Source organism: Esox lucius, chromosome 20, assembly GCF_011004845.1.
Source record: "Esox lucius isolate fEsoLuc1 chromosome 20, fEsoLuc1.pri, whole genome shotgun sequence".
In the NCBI taxonomy this organism is placed as follows: domain Eukaryota; kingdom Metazoa; phylum Chordata; class Actinopteri; order Esociformes; family Esocidae; genus Esox; species Esox lucius.
Genome location: NC_047588.1, coordinates 13,642,313 through 13,662,945, shown reverse-complemented (window position 1 = coordinate 13,662,945; position 20,633 = coordinate 13,642,313). Strand labels below are relative to the sequence as shown.

General features: G+C 40.9%; 1 protein-coding gene across 3 annotated transcripts in view; it reads right to left on the bottom strand.

Moving 5' to 3' along the window:
* LOC105021869 (raftlin) overlaps window positions 1–20,633 on the bottom strand; it is a 63,796-nt gene that overhangs the window by 38,327 nt on the left and 4,836 nt on the right. For 2 of the 3 annotated variants that reach the window (XM_010889847.3, XM_010889845.3), the window contains exon 2: window positions 15,645–15,809. In XM_010889847.3, coding sequence (XP_010888149.2) covers window positions 15,645–15,789 — 145 coding nt within the window. In that variant the 5' untranslated portion in view covers window positions 15,790–15,809. Of the gene's footprint in view, window positions 1–15,644; window positions 15,815–20,633 lie in introns of all 3 variants that reach the window. The other variant, XM_010889846.3, reaches the window with a different exon arrangement.

Here is a 20,633-nt window from a genome sequence, read left to right as displayed (position 1 = left end):
GCTTCCATCCTCTACGCTAACTCTGACATTCGAAAACCCCAGTTTTCAGGGGAAATAGAAAAATAGAGCCTATGATGGGATTTCCGGTTTAAGACATCTCTACTTTTGGCTGTTAACAAGACAACACTCCTTCTTATCCTTTCTACAGTTACTGGATTTGTTGAACAAAGCTGAATAGAACCTCACCCAAAAACTTTTTCTTCTCACTGACCAATTTCTTTAAAAGGCAGCTACTTCAGTATAGGTTACTAGTAATCATTATGAGAGATGCAACTTAAACCTGATCCAAAAGCTTCTACTCAGGCCAAACTATATATTTTTATAATTCCTTTGATGAGTTTGCAGATATTTGTAACATGGTAACACTTTTAATGTACTGATAAAACTGTGGTAAATCCCCTTGTTTAGGTAAATAAAATGTAAGCGAGCTAACTACTGTGCAGTGTACATAAATGTGTAAGTAAATGTTTTTGTTTAATATTGTAAATGGTATGGCTCGTGTTTGCAAAGCCCATAGTCATTCTGAGGCAGTCTGTTTAAAATAGGAAGCCAATTACTTTTCCTTTTTTTGTTTACCCAGAAAACAAATTATCTTGCTTAAACAGAAAAAACTCAGAAGAACAAATCGCACCCTGTCAAATAATGAGAGAAAAGGCTTCTGGCTGACAACCAAGAAATTGGTTTTCTGTACAATTCTGTTAGTACAGAACCGTGCAAATAAGACTCCTTTTTAACAATGAAAACAACAAAATGTGTGACTTAATGGTCACACAAAGGCCATAGAAGCTTTAAATTAGTTGAACTGTTGGCTGGTATTTAAAAAAAAGTCAGCAGTAGTTTGTTTAGTTAATGTCCTTCACACTGTAACAGGCATTGGCCTCATGCATATGTATGATATGCTTGTGTGTGAGTTTGAGGGTCATCCTCATCAACAACATGAAACCAAACCGGTTCCAAATTATTTTCAACCATCTTGGTCTCTCCACAGTGATACAGTCTTTTCCTCTCTGACACATATCTTTTCTCACATATCTCCTTATTTAAATGCTGAGGTTTGAGGTAAAGCCTTTTTGTGGCAGTGCCTGGGTGATATGATGCAACTTCCACTTCCTGATTATTGATTCCGCTGTGCTCACTGGGATATCTAAACACTTAGATATTATTTTGATATTTTACCATATAAGCTTTTCCCAACCATTTGTATTTTATCTCCAAATTCGATAGAAAGCTCTTCAGTCTTAACTTCCCTTCAGATTCACACCTGGACCAATGATCCTTCAACAGTAGGGTTTTGACAACTTCTTGAATGGTTCACAGGATAAAGGCCAATGTTAAGTGTTTTGTTGTTAGGCCATACAATAATTATGTACTGCCTGGGTTTTGAGAGGAAAATAATAAAATATAGTTACATTGCCTCATCGCGCTCTAGCGACTCCTAGTGGTGGCTGTGAGCTCAATCCAGGTAGATAGCCTCAGAATGCGTTACTCCCCAAGAGTGAAGATTGTTGTCTAGACTTCTTGGTTGAGCAAAAGGAGGGTACAGAAGCAGAACTCCACAGGACTGCTGGGAGTTACTGCGATAGAGCAGTAAACAAGACTTGGGAGAAACATTTGACAAACAACACAAACTATACAATAAATCCTGTTAATGGTTTCTAAATAAACCACTGGAAATAAAACAACAAATGTCTCAAAGTCCACATTCTTTTGGACTCTCCAGTATTGCCAGGAGAGATACACTGTTACTGTAAATTATGTGAAACCATGTTTACACAATGTTGGAATCAGATACCCAACTTGTGATACAACATTAACATTGACTCTTACAGTACATCCCCTAGAATTATATGGGACAGTCCTTAGTTCACCCTACACCATTAAAAACATGTAAGGCTCAGCTCTTACTCTTCCTTCAATCAATGAGTACAAAAATAACTAAGTAAATATGAAATGAATAAGCTGAGAGGCTGAAACATGGGGCTCCACTAGTACCCAGTGCTGCGCTGCTGGGGGACACGTTTCCATCTGATTTGCATGAACTTTGAGAGTGGCAAAATAGACCCAGAATAAATAAGCTAACGGGACTGAAGGAGCAATGAGACACTCTCCCTACTATCTGGTGTTCAGCATCATTCTCCCACATCACAATTAAAGCTCTGTTTATTTTCCTATCACGCTAATAACTCAATTTGCAATATGCTTAGGGAAAATGTGTTGTTCAAACTGATACAGAAACAATGTGAAGATTATAGCATCTTTTCATTGAATTGAAACAGTTTGCTATGTTAGCTAGAGGGGATGGAATCAGCGCATTGCATGACAAAACGAAACATAGTGTAATATCCTGAGACCAGAGAGGAAGGGACAAAGGGCATCCATTTTGTAATTTGATTAGGATACTACAATATTTCATCCAACAGGCAAAGACACCACCTATTCTCTTTTTCTCTCTACTTTTCCACAAATAGGACTGTACTCTGTATTGTGGGGTTACCTTTGAGGGCTTGTGGAGCCTTCATGAATACTATTTAATGTCAGCTCATTATAAATGACAATCGAAGGGACCATTTAAAGTGGAAATGTTAACCCACCCAATCCAAAGGACTCATGCCCTCATTTGTGTCCAATTATAAGGTGACTAGGTGTTCCCATTTTCCAGGGAAAGTCACAGTTTTTCTGTCCAATTAAAACATCCCCTCATCTCCCTGGGCATTTCTTCCCACTGAGCAAAACCACTGGAACTGTCTCCCCACTTCAGGCCCTGTCTCCCCTCTTTGGGCCCCTGTCTCCCCTCTTCAGGCCCTGTCTCCCCTCTTCGGGTCACAGTCTCCCCTCTTCAGGCCCTGTTTCACCTCTACGAGCCCCTGTCTCCCTTCTACGGGCCCCGCTCTTCCCTCTTCAGGCCCTGTCTTCCCTCTTCAGGCCCTGTCTTCCCTCTTCAGGCCCTGTCTTCCCTCTTCAGGCCCTGCCCTGTGCCATAGAGGCATGATGATAATTCCAGCAGGTCAACCTTAACCCCCCACCCACCCCGCGTTGTGAGGACATATACGCTCCCTGCTCTCCCCCTCTGTGCTTTGACCTGGTGTCATTAGCAGTCCAACCTCACAGTGTTCCAGCATGGAGCCTAAGGACCATAGACTTGTGCCTTAATTATCTAACTAATGAGTCACTGTTAACAGGGATCTGGTAGTAAGAAAAGGAGAGAAACTATAAACACGTTAAGATGAAAAATCATCGACATGAACCAAAACAGTATAATTTCATTGATTTTCATGCAGGCCTAGTAATATGGATGTCTTTTAAAAGCACATTAATGTTTATAATCTCCTGTCGGCTAAACTGCATGTATAGTAGTGTATTGTAAACTGCTGAAGTGCACCAGTGTGGATGTAACGTAAGTGGTAATAAACAACTTAAAAATGAACGTAAACTTCAACATATGAAACCAGTCACTACCAACTCTCAATCATCACTTCCCTTCCTGCATTGCAGCCTCATCCCTGTCAGTCTCTTTACTCTCTGTATAGCAAAGTCTGACATTTAATAGACATGAGACTGAATTTATTTTTTATATTTCACTACACATATTTAATTTACTAATTAAATAGATACAATTAGTTACAACTGGGGTTTACAGTTAGAGGAATTTATAGTGGTCTATATAGTGGTCTATAGTTCTTTAGGATTATATATTAATCATCCAGTTTACTAGTTATGAAGTTACTATTGCCAGCAGCTACCACAGTATATAGCTACGTAACCACAGCTATTGCAGTGAGCTAATTAGCTGTCTGGCTACTGGCTGTGACTTGCTTGCCACCTAATTGAAATATCAGCTACATTTTTTTTCACCATTTGCATTCTCAATTTGCAACAGTCTGACACAGGAGTTAATGGGTGTTTAAAAAATTCCTTGTCTGGCATCTCTGTCTGTGGCGTCTTGAATTAGATTTTTATTAACCACTCTGTCTGGGCTGAGGTAGTTTGATTAACGTCAGTCTGGGGCTTGCATGCGTCTGGGTGAAGTTTGCTGCTGGAAAGAGAGGTGAATGAAGGCACTGCTTGCAAGGCAACGCCAGGGTACACAGGCGAACGTGAGAAAAACACCTGACTCATGATTATGAACGTTCACAAACAGGCAGCCGGGATCAGAATTTAGATCATTTATTTTAATGTTCTTAGCATTGAACAACACTGGGAACGCAGCAAAAAGGGGGCTAACGATAATTAACTAAATGAAAAGTGAAAAAGTGCGTTTACCCTCCACTACATCCCTGTTCGTGAGAGGCCTACTGGCTCTGTGTCTTGGCCCACTCGGAGAGATGAATTCAAATCGAAACTCTCTTACCATCAGGCCTACCAACTCATGTTTAAACATATTCTCTGAAACAGAGAGACTCGAACAAACAAATGCTCGCTCGCACGCACACGCATGTCTTTAGGCACACACACACACACTCCCATAGACACACACATTGTCCTCTAGCATCAGTCACTCATTGAGTTCAAAGGTCAAATCAAAATGTGCTTCTATTTGCCTTGTTCCACACACACACACGCTAAAGTGCACATGTTCAAGTGTGTTGGTGTTAAATGGCAATGTTTTTTTTTGCATATATACAAGTCCTGTGGCAGTCTCTGAGACTGGGGTCACTGCCAGGGAAATGACACATTCTAATCATTTTAAAGTGAACTCCTGCCAAGGGTCATGTTCCAGAGGGAGGAAGAGTCACTGCTTGCTGGATGTTGTGACAGGTAATGTCAGATTTGTGACAGCCTACATGCTGGCAGCATGACAGAATGCATCATGGGAAGAGTAGGCATCATCAAAAAACTGGATCCCAAAGTAGACGGTATCATGAATGACCCTTAGTTAAATATTCAGTTTGAATAGGCACTGGGTCTCCACCAAGGACTGTTTACGACTTCTATAACTCTAACTCAGTTGTGCTTTTTAGTCTAGAGAGTGCATTTAAACCTGCCTATGTAGATCCCCTTATATACATAATGTATCCACTGCGACTCTTAATCTTAGCACAACCCCACAGAAGCCAGTATCAAAGGCAGGAACAGAACAAAGACTGCATCAAAAGCTCTCTCGGCAAATTTCTAAACACTGTATTTTACGGCAGCTAAATGAAAAGGCTCTCTGCAACTTGATGGAGGGAAAACTACCTGTAATTTGCTCAGCCAGTAAAAAGGTTTATAAATAGCGAAAAAGGGCACTCTCATCCTCCATCTGGTTTGCTTGACAGGAAGTCTCCGAAGCAAATTTCATCGAAAAAGTTGATCTGTTGACAGGCCTGTTGCTTGGAGACAAGCGGCTCGAGAGACAAGCAGTGTTAAATGAGCAGGTTATTCATCTACGTCCATGAACAATCCATTGATGACATCCAGCGTTTGCCACAGACCTGGGTTTAAATAATATTGGATATCTTTAATAAAATGTTCTATATCTGTACATCATTCCACTTGCCTAGTAAACAGGAAGCAATTGGAAAAGGCTTACATGCAAACCCTGCCCACCTTGTGCTATTCAACTATTTCAACTCAGGTTTGGGACCACAACAGTAGATGCATTTCCTCCGCCTTCACCTTTCAGTATAAAATGCTCTGTCTTTAGGGTTCTATTGAAGGAAACCACACTTGAAATCAGTGTGTTCCACTTGATTGGTAGATCCAAAATTAGAATTGTAAAACATGGAGATTTGAATTTGACAATGCACCGTAGCTTGTGGTTAACATACTGATTAGACCCCTTTAAAAAGCCTAAATTTTCATTCCTTATTTCCAGGCTCCATGTTCCTGGCATCAAGTCCATAATCTTCTTTTTATTTCTGTTCTTAGTTTATATCATGTATGAGGAAATTTGTTAAGGAATGAGACCAACGACCACAGCTCCAGCTGAGAAGAGTATTACTTAGAAAAATGTGAGGAATTGGTCTTAAGGAAAAACTAAATAGTTTTCTTATGAACATTGAAGGGTTCATCTATAATGCCTACTTAAGTGTGTGTGTATAAATCACCACCGCTATCACTATCAGGATAATATCTTTCCACATCATGAAGGATTGCACTGTTTGAGAGAGATAAAACAGAGAACTATATGGTAGGTCCTTCTGGGTGTATGTGGGCGGCTGGTAAGAGAGGGCGCGTGTGTGTGTGTGTGTTGGTATTGTGTGTGGGTAGATGTGCCCACATTGATAATGACACTCAAACAGCCTTCGGCCCCCAGAATTCCTATGGGATCACAGTTTAAATATCTCAAGTAGAGCCCCTGGTGCCTCGTTAATTACTACCAGGGAGTACCCATGAGAACCACCAACGCAGTACCTCAGTACAACCTATGGACACGTTCACTTCAGTGCCGAACACAACTCACTGGGGCACCTCAGGGCTTAGTACCAGACCCAACTCACTGGGGCACCTCAGGGCTCAGTACCAGACCCAACTCACTGGGGCACCTCAGGGCTCAGTACCAGACCCAACTCACTGGGGCACCTCAGGGCTCAGTATCAGACCCAACTCACTGGGGCACCTCAGGGCTCAGTACCAGACCCAACTCACTGGGGCACTTCAGGGCTCAGTACCAGACCCAACTCACTGGGGCACCTCAGGGCTTAGTACCAGACCCAACTCACTGGGGCACCTCAAGGCTCAGTACCAGACCCAACTCACTGGGGCACCTCAGGGCTCAGTACCAGACCCAACTCACTGGGGCCCCACTACTAGACCCGTAGATCCACTACTAGACCCGTAGATCCGAGTTCACTACTAGACCTGTCTGGAAAGCTGTAAACTTGAATATGCTTGACATTCATGATGAAACGTAACAGCCTAAAAATAGCACTGGCATGTTTCTCAGCTAGCAACGGCCTCTTTTCACAACTGTGCAGAACAGATGATACCCTTCAATTTGCAGCTGGCATCATACAACGGGTATACACCTCCATGCTATACATGGTGTATATCATCTTGTTTTAATGTACAGCATTGCTAAATACTGCTACTCTCTTCCTAATATTTTCCATGTGCACTAGCATTAGTCGTAACAAAAGTTGAGGAAGGTTTGTGAGAGATGAGAGGATCTGAAACTCTAACCTGCTCGCCAGACTGAAGGGCCAGTGTGATACATTAAGAGAGGCTTTCCTAAATGAATAAACGCATCTCCCTATTGAGTGGTCATTAACTTCCATTACAACAGGCCCTGTACTCACACCCCAGTCTCCCACCACCAGACAACAGGTGGTAGATTGTCATGGAAACTACCATCCATGGCATTAAATTGATTGAATCCATGGTTACAATGGCTGCGACCCAAACATATGACTGCAATATGAGACAGATGGAATAATTATAAAATGTATATATATATATATATATATATATATATATATATATATATATATATATATATATGGTCGTTGTTGCAATGGATTATGGAATGTATCTAGGGTATTTGTTGTAATGGATTACAGGACATACTGTATCTATGGTCTTCGTTGTAACAGATTACAGAATGTACTGTATCTATGGTCTTTGTTGTAATGGATTAGGGGATGTACTCTATCTATGGTCTTTTTTGTAATGGATTACGGAATGTTCAGTATCTATGTTTTGCTGTAATGGATTATTGACTGGAATATATCTTCGGTCTTTGTTGTAATGAATTACGGAATGTAATGTGTCTATGGTCTTTGTTGTAATGAATAATGGAATGGACTGTGTCTATGGTCTTTGTTGTAATGAATTAAGGAATGTACTGTATTTTTGGTCTTTGTTGTAATGGATTACAGAATGTACTGTATCTTTGGTCTTTGTTGTAATGAGTTACGGAATGTACTGTATCTTTGGTCTTTGTTGTAATGAATTACGGAATGTACTGTATCTTTGGTCTTTGTTGTAATGGATTACGGAATGTACTGTGTTTATGGTCTTTGTTGTAATGGATTACGGAATGCACTTTGTCTATGGTCTTTGTTGTAATGGATTACAGAATGTGCTGTATCTTTGATCTTTGATGTAATGAATTGCTTGCAGTGCCTGTGGGACACCTGTCTCCATCTTTTGTTTCAAAATGACCATAGTTGTATCTCTTCTACCTTTATTTATAAAGACTGTCTCATTGAGATTAAATCTCTTTTTCAAGAGAGTCATGTTCTGACCAAAATTGCAATACAGTCCCAAAGATGTACAGAGAGAGTAAATAGATATAACTGAAGATAATACCTCTGTACTTCACAATCAAAATTCAGAAATTTCGAAGGACAGACCCTGTGTTCCCCTGAATGATAAAAATACATTGACTTGTCTGAAAACAGTGTTTATATTAAATAAAACTCATTTTAGCAATTGTGTACAATTCACTGAGTCTACACACCATGAGACAGCTCAGAGGCAGCACAATTACATTGTGTGTATTGGTGAGGTGGGCCCAAATATTGATACTCGACTCCATTTAAAGTTGCCATTTAAACCCTTTTCAGAGAGCCCCGATTGACCAAAAGAGTCAATTAAATGCTCTTAAACAAGCAGTTGCACTTACTTCCTTCCAAGTTTGTCAATTGCTGCTGATAAGTCAACACTGGGAAAGCCAGGCTGTCTTCTGACACTACTGTTATAAACAGAATGTACTTCTGGCTTATTTGAGGGTTGACTATTTGTCTGTAGAGTCTTGCATAAATCTAACTTTACATATGAAAAGTCTGACTTCATAACAAGCCATCTCAGAACAGTTCAAACAGCTACAGAGCTAGAAAGTGTCTGAAGCATCAAACGGGTGGTTAATAGGACAGAATTGCTGTAGGGTAAGCAGTAAGTATTATGGCAGTCAGCTGTTGTGCGTTTAATTTATTTACTGACTTCTTTCTTTGAATGAGGCAACTGAAATTTCACTAACGGAATGATAATTAAAGGGATAGTTCATCAAAAATTCATAATTCTCTCAAAGTCCACTTACCCAACGATATTCCTGAAGACACATATAGTCCTTTTTTTAAACAATTCATTATTCAGCTCTGTCCCAGTGTGTAAATAGCATTATTAGCATTGTCCAAATTCATGAATGGAAATGGTTCGTACCGCTATAGCTAATCTGCATTGCAAGCGGAAAACTATGTCAAAACACAAAACTATGCTAAAAGAAATTGGCACTAGTAAACAATTTCCTATAGCCATTCATATCCGCCAAACTTGCCCATTTTCATTGGTGGACATCAGAATAATATTTGTAATTAGAAAAAGAAAGGTACAAAGGAAATGGGACAGGACACTTGAGGTTTCACTCATTGCTATATCGGTAAGGTCTGTTCACAATTCCATCTCTCAACCAATTCACCAGGATGACATATAGCCTCCAGATCCCAAGATCCTCCAGCTCCCAATCACCGAAATACTAAACCCGTTCAAGAGTTTGTGATAGCTTTCTAAAGTTATTTGATCCTAGCATGACTTCCGTGTTCACGATTTAGCTTATCCTAGTCTGTACCTTTGCCTGAGCCTTTTTGCCATGAGCACTTGTATTTTGGATTTTGCCTACTAGTTTACATAGTTATATATATTATTGATATACTTGCTATATCTATAGTATTCAATTCCTTTACCCGTATTGTTCATATTCCCCATTCTACCCTTTTTAAAATGTTTGCTAGTTTACTTCATTATGTATAGTATTGCAATATTTATTGCTCTATTTTTGCTTTATATATTTCTTCATTCTTACTTCATTGATGTCGTGTGCCATGTCACGAGAATTTCATTGTGCAGGATGATGCTGGTTTATTCAGTGCATCTGATAAATAAACTTTAAACTTTGAAGTTCTGGAAATCCTATGTTTGGATCGTCTTCTGCCTGATCACATCTTGACCATGCTGTTTGGCTGCTCCCGGGGTTTTTGGTTTGAAATTCTACCCGCTCTGCATTTGGGACAATACCTCTGCCTCTCCCAAGTCACATTGTGGGAGAATCAATGGAGCAACTTCGCCAGCAAGACATACAAAGTTTGCGAGAAACATTTTACAGAGCATCGTGACCCATGTTCTGAAGGTGAATGCAATTCCATCAAGTTATGCAGTTCAACCTGTGGAGACCACACAGATTGTAAGTAATACTTCCAATTGCTATGTTATAATACACAGAGTACACATTGCCTCTGGATATTCTGGGTAAGGGTTGGAGATTAAGGTGTTCATCATCACACCCTTTAGCTGCTGTCCAAGCTTCTATTCAGTGAATTCATCATCTGTTTATTATGGTTAGATCTAGTAAGGCTCTATCCTCGACCAATGTTCTTCTTGCTTGTATTCAAAGCCAGACATAATTTATACAGTTAGGTCCGGAAATATTTGGACACTGACACAATTTTCATAATTTTCTCTCTGTACGCCACCACAATGGATTTGAAATGAAACAACTAAAATCATCATCTGTAAAGTGATGCACTGTCCAGTCAACTTAGCTGAATTTGGCTGAATCTGAGCAGACAATATATCCCTATACACTTCAGAATTCATCCGGGTCTTTTTGTGTTGCAGAGCTGACCAGTGCGTCCTTTTTTTCTCAGAATGTACCAAACTGTTCATTTGGCCATAATATTCATAATGTTCCTGCTATCTCTCTGATAGATAAAACATTTTTGCAGCCTAAGTATGGCCTGTTTCACTTGCACTGAGAACTTCTTTGACCACATGTTGTGGGTTCACAGCAACAGCTTCCAAATGTGAATGCCACGCCTGGATTCAACTCCAGACCTTTCACCTGCTTAATTGATGAAGAAAGACAGCTTTTGAGTCCACTGTTCAATTATCTTTGGTCCCTTGAAAAAGAGGGGGATACATAAGAGCTGTAATTCCTAAACCCTTCCTCCAATTTGGATGTGAATACCCTCAAATGAATGCTGAGAGACAGCACTTTAAGCCCATATTCATTATTTAACTTTAAGTTTAATATATTTTGGTAAACAGCCAAAATAACAAAACGTGTGTCAGTGTCCATTTATTTCCGGATCTAACAGTGAATGTGTTTTCATTTCTTTCTCCAGCAAATAAAGTTTGACTCTCCAAGGAGAATATCAAAGGCAAAATAGGTAACAAATGTTACTGTTTACTGTGATGTATAAACATATTCTTCCTAATGAATGCATGGATTGATACAACTGTGAACAAAACTGTCCGGTAAACACAGGAAGTACCGGTTTATTTGAAATCAGAATTATATAGTGAAACTTTATTTTGAGGAATGAAACATTGTAATTTTCTTGTCTTTGTTTGGAGTGTTTCACAGCTTTGCGATAGTATTACACACTGTTTCCATTCATGAATTTGCATGATGCTAATAACGCTAATTACAGACTGGGACAGAGGTGAATAATGGATTGTTTGAAAAAATTACTCTATGTGTCTTCAGGAATATCAAGTGGACTTTGAGAAAAATAAGACTTTTGGATGAACTATCCCTTTAAGATGAATGATAAAACCAATAATCCAGGCATACTCACACATACAATAATATTTAGGCCTAAACCTAATCTTACGTTTTACTCATAACCCTAACCTCAAGCCTAATCCCAAACCGTAAACCTAACCCACAAGCCTACAATAGCATTTAGAAAGTCCATGATTTTACACTGTTTCATGTTGTCATGTAATTTCCGGACATTTTGAAGTTTTGGTCCTGAAAAGGTAAGTCAACAAATACATTCGGACATTGCAAGTGAGAAACAACAAACTTTCAACAACCTCTATGTTGATAAACCACTGCTCGCTATGGTTAGGGTTAAGGTTAGGGTGACAATAAGGTTTAGAATAAGGGGTTAGGTTAGATAGTTAGTTCAAATGAAACTGACAGTCAGTAGATAATCTGTATAGGATCTATAGAAACACTTTTGGGTGTTTAGTCTTACCCATTCAAACAAATCTGGGTCCCATGAGCCATGATGCAAACCTTCAGCAAGGTTTTTTTTAAAACAGCAATGTTTAAACCTGGCCTTCAGGAAATAAGGTCAAGATAATCCAGAATGAGATCACTTCCTCTGCATGGTGAGCAACAACCCAGCACAGACTTTATAATGTCCCGCAACAATAGCTGGGCGAAATCTGGTAAAGACGTGTTTTGTAAAATTTACTTTGTTTACTCCTCTGCTAGTGATGCCTAGATTGCATTTCAAAGCAATCAATACTTGCATATTGGATCAGAGCAATAGGAAAATAAGTGCCAATAACACTTTCGGGGCAGAATGGGGTTGTTGTGTGTCAGAGTTGCAGGGAAGACCATGGAAGGTAGGTTAGTAAAGTTGGGCTGATAAAAACAGGAACTCCCACAATGCACTCCCACACGTACAAAACAGATGCACACAGGCAGACACGCGCTTGCTCCGGTACCAGCTACCCACAGACACCTAGGCAGACCTATTGTGGTTTTATCGCTCTTATTTTTGGTTGCTATAGAAATCCCCACAAATTACCAGTTAAAGGAAGCCAAAAGAGCTCCGTGGCTAAATAACACAGGTTTCTCTATGTGCTCTAAGTGGGATATTTGCATCTAGTAAGGAGAGGGAACCTATTTTCATGTACACATGCTTCACATTGCAAACCATTCAACACAGGAAATATACCCATGACAGCCTGTGCAGTACAAGACGAATTTCCTCTTCTACAAGCAGGGCTAATCTCAAACATATTGCCTTAGATATAGGGTGTAGACAGAGAAATAGAAAGGGGGAGAGGAAGGAACTGTGTAGAAATCTGCGTTTCCTGTTGATAGAAACCTTGTCAGCAGTTGCTCTGGTATGAAGCCTAACAATCAGGAAACCGCTGAGCTCTAAAATGTCAGACTTTAAAATGCTTCTCCAACATATTTACTTTTAGAAACCAGGGACTAGTATTCCATTGCTTCATAGGTCAAAAACTATGAAAATAGTAAAGTAGCCTAATACCAATAGCAATGACCGGTTGTTCTAATATGCGCTTAAAGAATTAATACGTTAAGCATTGCTGAACAGCTAAACATAATCCTTAGAGCCCATGCCGTGTTTGGTTGCCGATTTAACCCAGCAGGAGCCGTCTTGCCATCAAAGCCGTCCGCGGTTCATTGATGGACAGCTTTGTTTAAGTGGAGCATTATGAATCCCGTCTACACTCACACATTAAGGAATAGAAAACATCCACAATGCCGACACGCCCGCAAGCTCGTTTGTGACCAATCAAATGATGTGAGGAGAGTTAAAAGCGTTCCAGTGCACCTGTGACTTTCATGCCTGCCGTCACAGTTCCAAGGATTCTGCTGCTGCTGTAACAACACCTGCAGAAATGCATGCATCCATGTAATGAATGAACTTGGGTTTCCCATTTCTCTAATGTTCATTTTAGGATTCAGGGTATTGTCATCTGACCCCAGATCTCTAGTTAGGGATACATTTTAACCCAAGCGTTTCTTTACTCTCAAGGTCGCATCTACACACGACGTGTTCGACAGAAATCCAGCGTGTTCATACAAACGTCTCACCCATGCGGCCTCAGTATAATGGAAATCTAATGCAAAACCCGATGACCATGAATTGGCTCCTCAATGTCAATCCCTTAAATAAAAAAAAAGAACGGTTCAGTTCACCCTCAATTTAGAACGGGGATGAATCAGGCTCCACATATTCAGGGTCTAATCTCCGCACAGAACACTGCGGCGTTCCATACCCCCCCTGACCTCTCATCGCCGTGCTCCTTATTCACGCTCTGCATCAGAACTCATGGAGAACACCATGACTCCTACACGTCAGTCACACCAGAGTCGTGTGAAAACCTTCAGGCTCCAGGAGTTTTGCATATAGATAATGTGTCTGGCACGAATATCAAATCAAAGGGTGTGTGCGCGCCTGTGTAGGTGTGTGCATGCATGTGTCAGTTGGCTTTTCTCAAGGACAACACCTTGTGCTGTACGCTGGCTGCTGGTGGACCATAACACACTGAGAGGGTTTTCAATCCTCTTTAGATTCAAAAAATGCGATCACATTTAAATAAAAAGGTATTTACTATGTAGGTAAGAAAGCTGCTTTACTCTGTGAGCAAGGTGAGATGGAGTCTTCTCACATCCATTAGCGCACCTCCATTTCTCCTTTCCCATTGGGTCACAGTCTATATATCAAATACGTTTTGTCCCTTTCAAAGCTATTTTCTGATGCAAATTAAAGGTGGCAGCACAGCTATGTCCTTAAATGTGTGCAATAAACTGGCATACAATGTTATGTTACAGCCTGGTAAACCAGGCAGCCCTGGCATCTACCGTGGCTGTATTTTCACTGAAGCACGTTCAACACATTTGACACATTCCATCCATCCACGGGTCCTGTCTTTACGTGGTTCTATATGACCCTCTATCATTCCATTATTTACCTAAAAGTAACTAGCGGTGTTATGTGGTGGCTGTTTTGGAGATAAACTGAGCCACCAACATGATCGGAAAAGTAATGGACACAATAATTACTCTACCTTACTCCTCATGCCCTACTAATAATAAAGCTTTTCACCGGCATCATGGTCCTCATAACATTCTACATGATTTGATTAGTTTACTGTTGCTGAGACCACACCACTTGTTAAAAGAAAAAAGCATGAACCTCTATACACTGAGACTACATTTACATTACAAAGGCCTAGTAGAATGAACAGGCTTGTTAGTTCTTACAGTATCATTTCTGTGATCATATTCAATGTTTGATATTTTCTAGGGCAGCTCAACATTGACAGGAACAACGAAACTGTCTGTATCTTAGTCACAGACCTGGTACAAGATCATTACATTACAGTAAGTTATCCCCCAACAGTCAACCTGGAAAACTGTTTATGGAGTGTAAGGATTTGCCGACTCAGTCCCAGACACCTCAGGGACATTATGACACAGTCTGACTATACTCCTGAGAGACTTAAACTGATACGGCTTTAAAACCGAAAGAGGCAGAGAACTGACAGACAGAGAGAGGGAGACAGAGACATGGCAGGCAAACATGCAAATGCACATACACACTCGCACGCATACACACGCTCAGACGCACACACACAAATGCACACAAACGCGCGCGCACGATCCTAGACACACACGCACATTCATAGACACACAGTTGGTGCATCTCAGTATCCACGCTTTATCGGTCAGAGGGAATAGCTAATGGAGACGAAAGAACTGTCACCGCCACCACACAGAACACTACATCTCTGAGCTTTTCTCAGCTCCGGAAGACCGCATCTCCCAGCAGCACACCGCAGTCCAAACCGTTTGAACTGTAACTATCTTGGAGGAATACCAGAGTGATGACTATATATAACCACAGCCTCCATGGGTCTCCGCTATTTGACCTGTGCAATCGCCCCCGAGTCATGAGCAGGTTTCAGGACACAACACCCATCTTTCCTCTCATAAACACCTCAGATTGCATCAACAAAGATTGGGGGTGCGAGGAAGGAGAGATAGGGAGAAGGAAATAGCCATTCGTTGGAACAATTTTCTCTCTAATGAGGTGGAGGTGGAGGGCAATATGCTCTGCGGTTGGACTGCCTGTACTGTTTCCAGCTGCATGTCTGCTACTGACCATTTCCTGCGATGGTAGTTTTGCTGACATATGGAACGTGATGAAGACATTTGGGGTTGCACGTCTTACCGTCTTTCCCCACAAGGAAGTCCACGTAGTGGTATGTGTAGGCCACGCCCACCTTGGTCTCCACCTGTGGTCTCTTCAGGGTGGAGTAGATCTTCCCTGGACTGCTCTCCTCTGAAGACTTCAGTTTCCGCAGTCCACAGCCCATCTCCCCAGAGTGAGTGAAACCTACACTGGGAATAGAGGGGGTAGAAGGAGATTGTGTTTTGTGTGTTAGAGTGTAAAACTGGAAATCAGTCCCCAGTTGAGAGAAAGATGGATTAATCTCTATCACTCACTATGCATCAAGCAAACATACACACATACACACCTCCCCAAGGGAGTTTCAACTGGGAAAACCAACAAAGAACCACAGGCTGGATATGCAGCTCCAAATAAATAAATAAATAAATGAGGGCCTAAATGAGCCTGATTTGTCTTGGATTCCCATGCCCTCGTTCTCAAGGGGACAAATTAACAGAGACAACCATGATAAAGTATGGAACAGGGCCCCTAAAGAACTGGTGCATCGGGCTTCACCCAAATGTCTTGTGACAGGGCTACCGCATTTCCATTGGCTTAGGACGGCACAGGTAATATCCCATTGTGTTCTGCTGATTAAACCCAGGAGGGTGGAATCGGGGAGGGGTCTGGGGGGGGGCGCGTGCCCCCCATCTGATGAGGAACACTCTTCATTATGTTCCTCTCTAATTACACAGCGTTCCGGGCTTCGTGAGCGAACTAATTCAAGAGGCCATGGCAGAGATTGGAGGATAGGGGGAATATGGGAGCAAACCGATGCTCCGTTAATGAAGTGAGAGGGAAGAATGAAAAGGTGAGAATCAATCAAGTGGAAAAAAAAAGGAAATGGGTGGCTGGTTGGAGAGTTTGTTAAAAGAGGCGAGCTAGGTAATGCATGGCAAGTAGAGTCTGGAGAGAGGGGCTGTATTGTAATTAGACCCTGTTGAATAGAAGAGAGAAGACAGGGGGAGATGGACGAGATTAAAAAGTGTTGACATGAGAGCAACTGAGTGCGATTACATGCACATAATAATTTAGGATTTTTGTGAATAGACAAATGATTGTAACATTTCTATTTAAAGTTTACGTACTGTAGAAAAAGGGGTTCCAAAAGTGTTCTTTGCGGAAGAAAGGGGTTTTAGCAATAACTACAATTTTTTTTATTATGCTTCCTCACAGCAAACCCCAGGGAATCCAGACAGATAGGAGTGTTACAGAGCAAATCCGACACAGTCCTGGGTCTAATCACATGCTTGCTCAACCAGGAAATCTAGATTGAAATCCTTATGTGCCAAAAAGAACCCACTCTCCAGCCTTCTACCTCGATTAAGCTCACCGTTGCCCAGGCTACCTCAAGGAGTCAGTAGAGAGCAACATGGCATGGCAACCATATTCAGTTACTAACCCCTAAACACGGGTTAGGTACGGCCCTGATCTTCACAACGGAGAAATGCAAACATGCAAACCAGCTTATGCACACAGAAATATATTTATTGTTTTGCATTTGGAACATTTCTGTGATCTTTTATTTCAGTTAATGAAAACATGAGACCCACATTATATATTTACAAGAGCGTAGGTGCTGGTGAGTAATTTATAATTTGCCCATGTATGGAAACTATTCTTCTAACGACTGTAGACTTGTAGGCATAAGCACACCCACGTAAAGGTGTAGAATGGGTTACAGAAGTAGCAAGGTTGAAGGGCAAGCAGCTAGACATAGGAAAAAACATAGCCCCCCCTTTCCATGTTCCCAACCTCATTCTTTTAATACCCACAATTACTCAAACCAGTGTGTTTTGTATAGAACTTCTATTTAGTGTCAGTTGGCCGTCTTACGCACTCAGTTAGAGATATCACTAATTTCAGTAGATTAATGATTTAATATCTTCTGAAACAATATTTTTCTCTTTTCTTTAATGAAAATATATGTATATATTTTCCCAATTCGAATGTGGTCTCTGATGAGAGATGGGTTGTCCTCCATATTCATACGCCCTGTACACTTGTCCAACCAGAGACAGAATGAGGATGAAATAATGTATGTCCTAATGACTTACTTTTCATTATGTGCAAGGCTTTATATTGTCTAAAATCCTATGAAAGGAAAACATATTATGGATATATTTGTTTAGCATATATTGCATATGATTTGGTAGGAATATCATCCAGACATTTCCTAAGGAATCATGTGACTGCTAATGTCTATTTATTATTGTTGGTGGACTCGTGTGTGGAATTATTTTTAAACCTGTTCCAGTAGGTTTTCTAAAAACAATCTTGCCTCTTCTATCCACTGTGTCACTGTCCTTCTATCCACTGTGTCACTGTCCTTCTATCCACTGTGTCACTGTCCTTCTATCCACTGTGTCACTGTCCTTCTATCCACTGTGTCACTGTCCTTCTATCCACTGTGTCACTGTCCTTCTATCCACTGTGTCACTGTCCTTCTATCCACTGTGTCACTGTCCTTCTATCCACTGAGTCACTGTCCTTCTATCCACTGTGTCACTGTCCTTCTATCCACTGTGTCACTGTCCTTCTATCCACTGAGTCACTGTCCTTCTATCCACTGTGTCACTGTCCTAAGTGTTGGATGGCTCGCTCTCGAGTTGTTGTTCGTAGGTAGGAAGAAGAAACAGGGAGACATGATTCTACTGGCTGAATAGAGAGGTGTGGATGGCTTTGTTTGCATCCAAGTTATTTGTGAACGCATGGTCTAAAGTATCCCCCCTGTGGTGTGTGATACATACACGTGTTGGTGATATTTTGGTTGTTTGTTTAAAGTTTGCTTGATTCAAATCTCCGGTAATGATAAAAGCCCCATCCAGGTGAGAGCATTCATGCTAGCTGACATTCTTATGCAGCTGATTGAGTGCCTCCTTGATGCTGGCTCATGGGGAGATGTGTATAGACAGAAATCCAAATGAGCAGGTAATGGGGAAATCATTTTCCTGTGAGGTACTTCAGGTCAGGTACCGTGCAACATTCTGGACAGTGGAACATTAAGAACTGTTAACGAGGACACACAACCCACCGCCCCCGCAGCCAGACGCCGCCATTCCATCACAGCTTGAGATGGAGATACAGTCTGGGTGTAAAGACGGCCATGCTTTTGTCAGCGATGTCCCTGTGGGAACAAAGGAAGAGCAATCTCTTGGGTTCCTCCGTGGTTGAAACCGTGGTTGAAACCGAGTTCAGGAAGTTCTCCAATGACTGGACATTTGCCAGGAGAAAAGCTGAACGGGGAGGGCACACGGCTCATCTTTTCAACCTAACTTCGAGGCCACCCTTCCTTCCTTTTCTGCGTCGCTGGCTAACCCTTTTTTGGTTTTTGGCAAAGTCCCGTTTGGTTCAGCGGGTATTTCTGTTGGGAGGGATTGAGGGGCTGATACTGAATGCGTGTAGCTTGGAGTTTGCAATCCAAAAGTCATTAACTGTTGTGAGTCCACATTACAATACATGAGCATGCACATTTGTTTTAGAAAGTCAGGTACGACCCTCGCAACACAGGGTGGACAGAAAAGTTAAAAAAAAAGAGAGATTTTGCTGGAATAAGATTTGAACCTACTCTGTTGCAGTACATATGCACCAGAGTCAGCAGCTTTAACCACCGGACCAAGAAAAGCCGACACACTCCCATTTCAACATGGAGATTTGTGCTGCAGGTGGTGGTATATGCGCATATCAAATACACTGCAAAATCTCTGATGAAGATGTTTTAATACATTGAAAAAGTGTTTTAATGACCATATGCTTGCTTTGATAATGACCACACGCTGATAGGCAGTGTAAGGTGTTTACGTGACTAATGTTGCTTAATGTCGGCCTTATGACATATTAACGTTAATGCTAAATGATTAGTGTGCATGTAAACATACACACCGTCTTGTGTTGGGTCTTATGAATGAGATGTGGAACAAATCTCAAGCTTTGTATCTTATTCATGCATGCATGTATAATTAGTCATTTATTACAATACGAGCAATAAATGGCATGCAGACATGACCTGTGATGTTTTGTGTTTCTAGAACGAGGGTCCAAAGACATTCTAAACTGTCTTTTATGTCCACAAGTGGTAACTGTGTAATTTCTACTTCAGGTCTGTAAACTGGGCTGAAGTCTGTTCCCAAATAAAGAGCCTTAAACAGAGACTTAAAAATGCCAAATATTCCCAAAAATACCTGTTCTTTTTATGAAATCCCGCTCATAACCAAACTCTCAAGTAACTTCTGTAAATGACATCATCAAATTTCTTATGTCAACAAAGAAAACAGTATCAATGTATTTATTGACTTCAAATATTGTTCATCTTTTGCCTTTCAGTTCGTTCTGTCTAGGTAACTCTGGAGAAAGATTCTACCATTTATTGTACAGGAGAGTCAGAAGAAGTCTGAACAAAGGAAGAAAAGAGGAAAACAAAGAGCAGTTGTTTTTGGGGAAAGACTGTCTTATTTGCATAGCTCCTGGAAACTGACAGGGGAGGTGAGGCGAGGCCAGGGTATTTTTAGACAAAGGAATACAGAGATGTTCATGATTTTAGGATTGACAGTTTTCCCTCTTAAACTTCTGTGTCAAGGTGCATGTTCTGAGCATACACTCTGAGTTCTGCCTCCATGGGCCTGCTTTGGTCCCTCTCATCTGCTTACAGCGAGGGAGCTCGGGTTAAACCAGCAGGCTAAACAACAGCTCAATATTATTAGAAAAACAAAAATTGAGCAGTCGTTCTTCTTTGCTGAATAAGTAACAATTGTTTCACAGATTTCTTCTCTTTTTGTTAAGAGTTTTGAGGTTTTACTCGTTAAGATGTGTTGCTATTGGATGTGTAGTACAAACAGATACATCATTATTGTCACCCTTGACATCCAACAAAAGCAGTACGAAATTAACAAACTCAGTGACCAGAGTTTTTTGGTTGAAATGTCCTTTTACTAGGAAATAGAGATGCGGTTGACCTTAATAATTTAATTTATGGTCTGTTTTGCACATTTA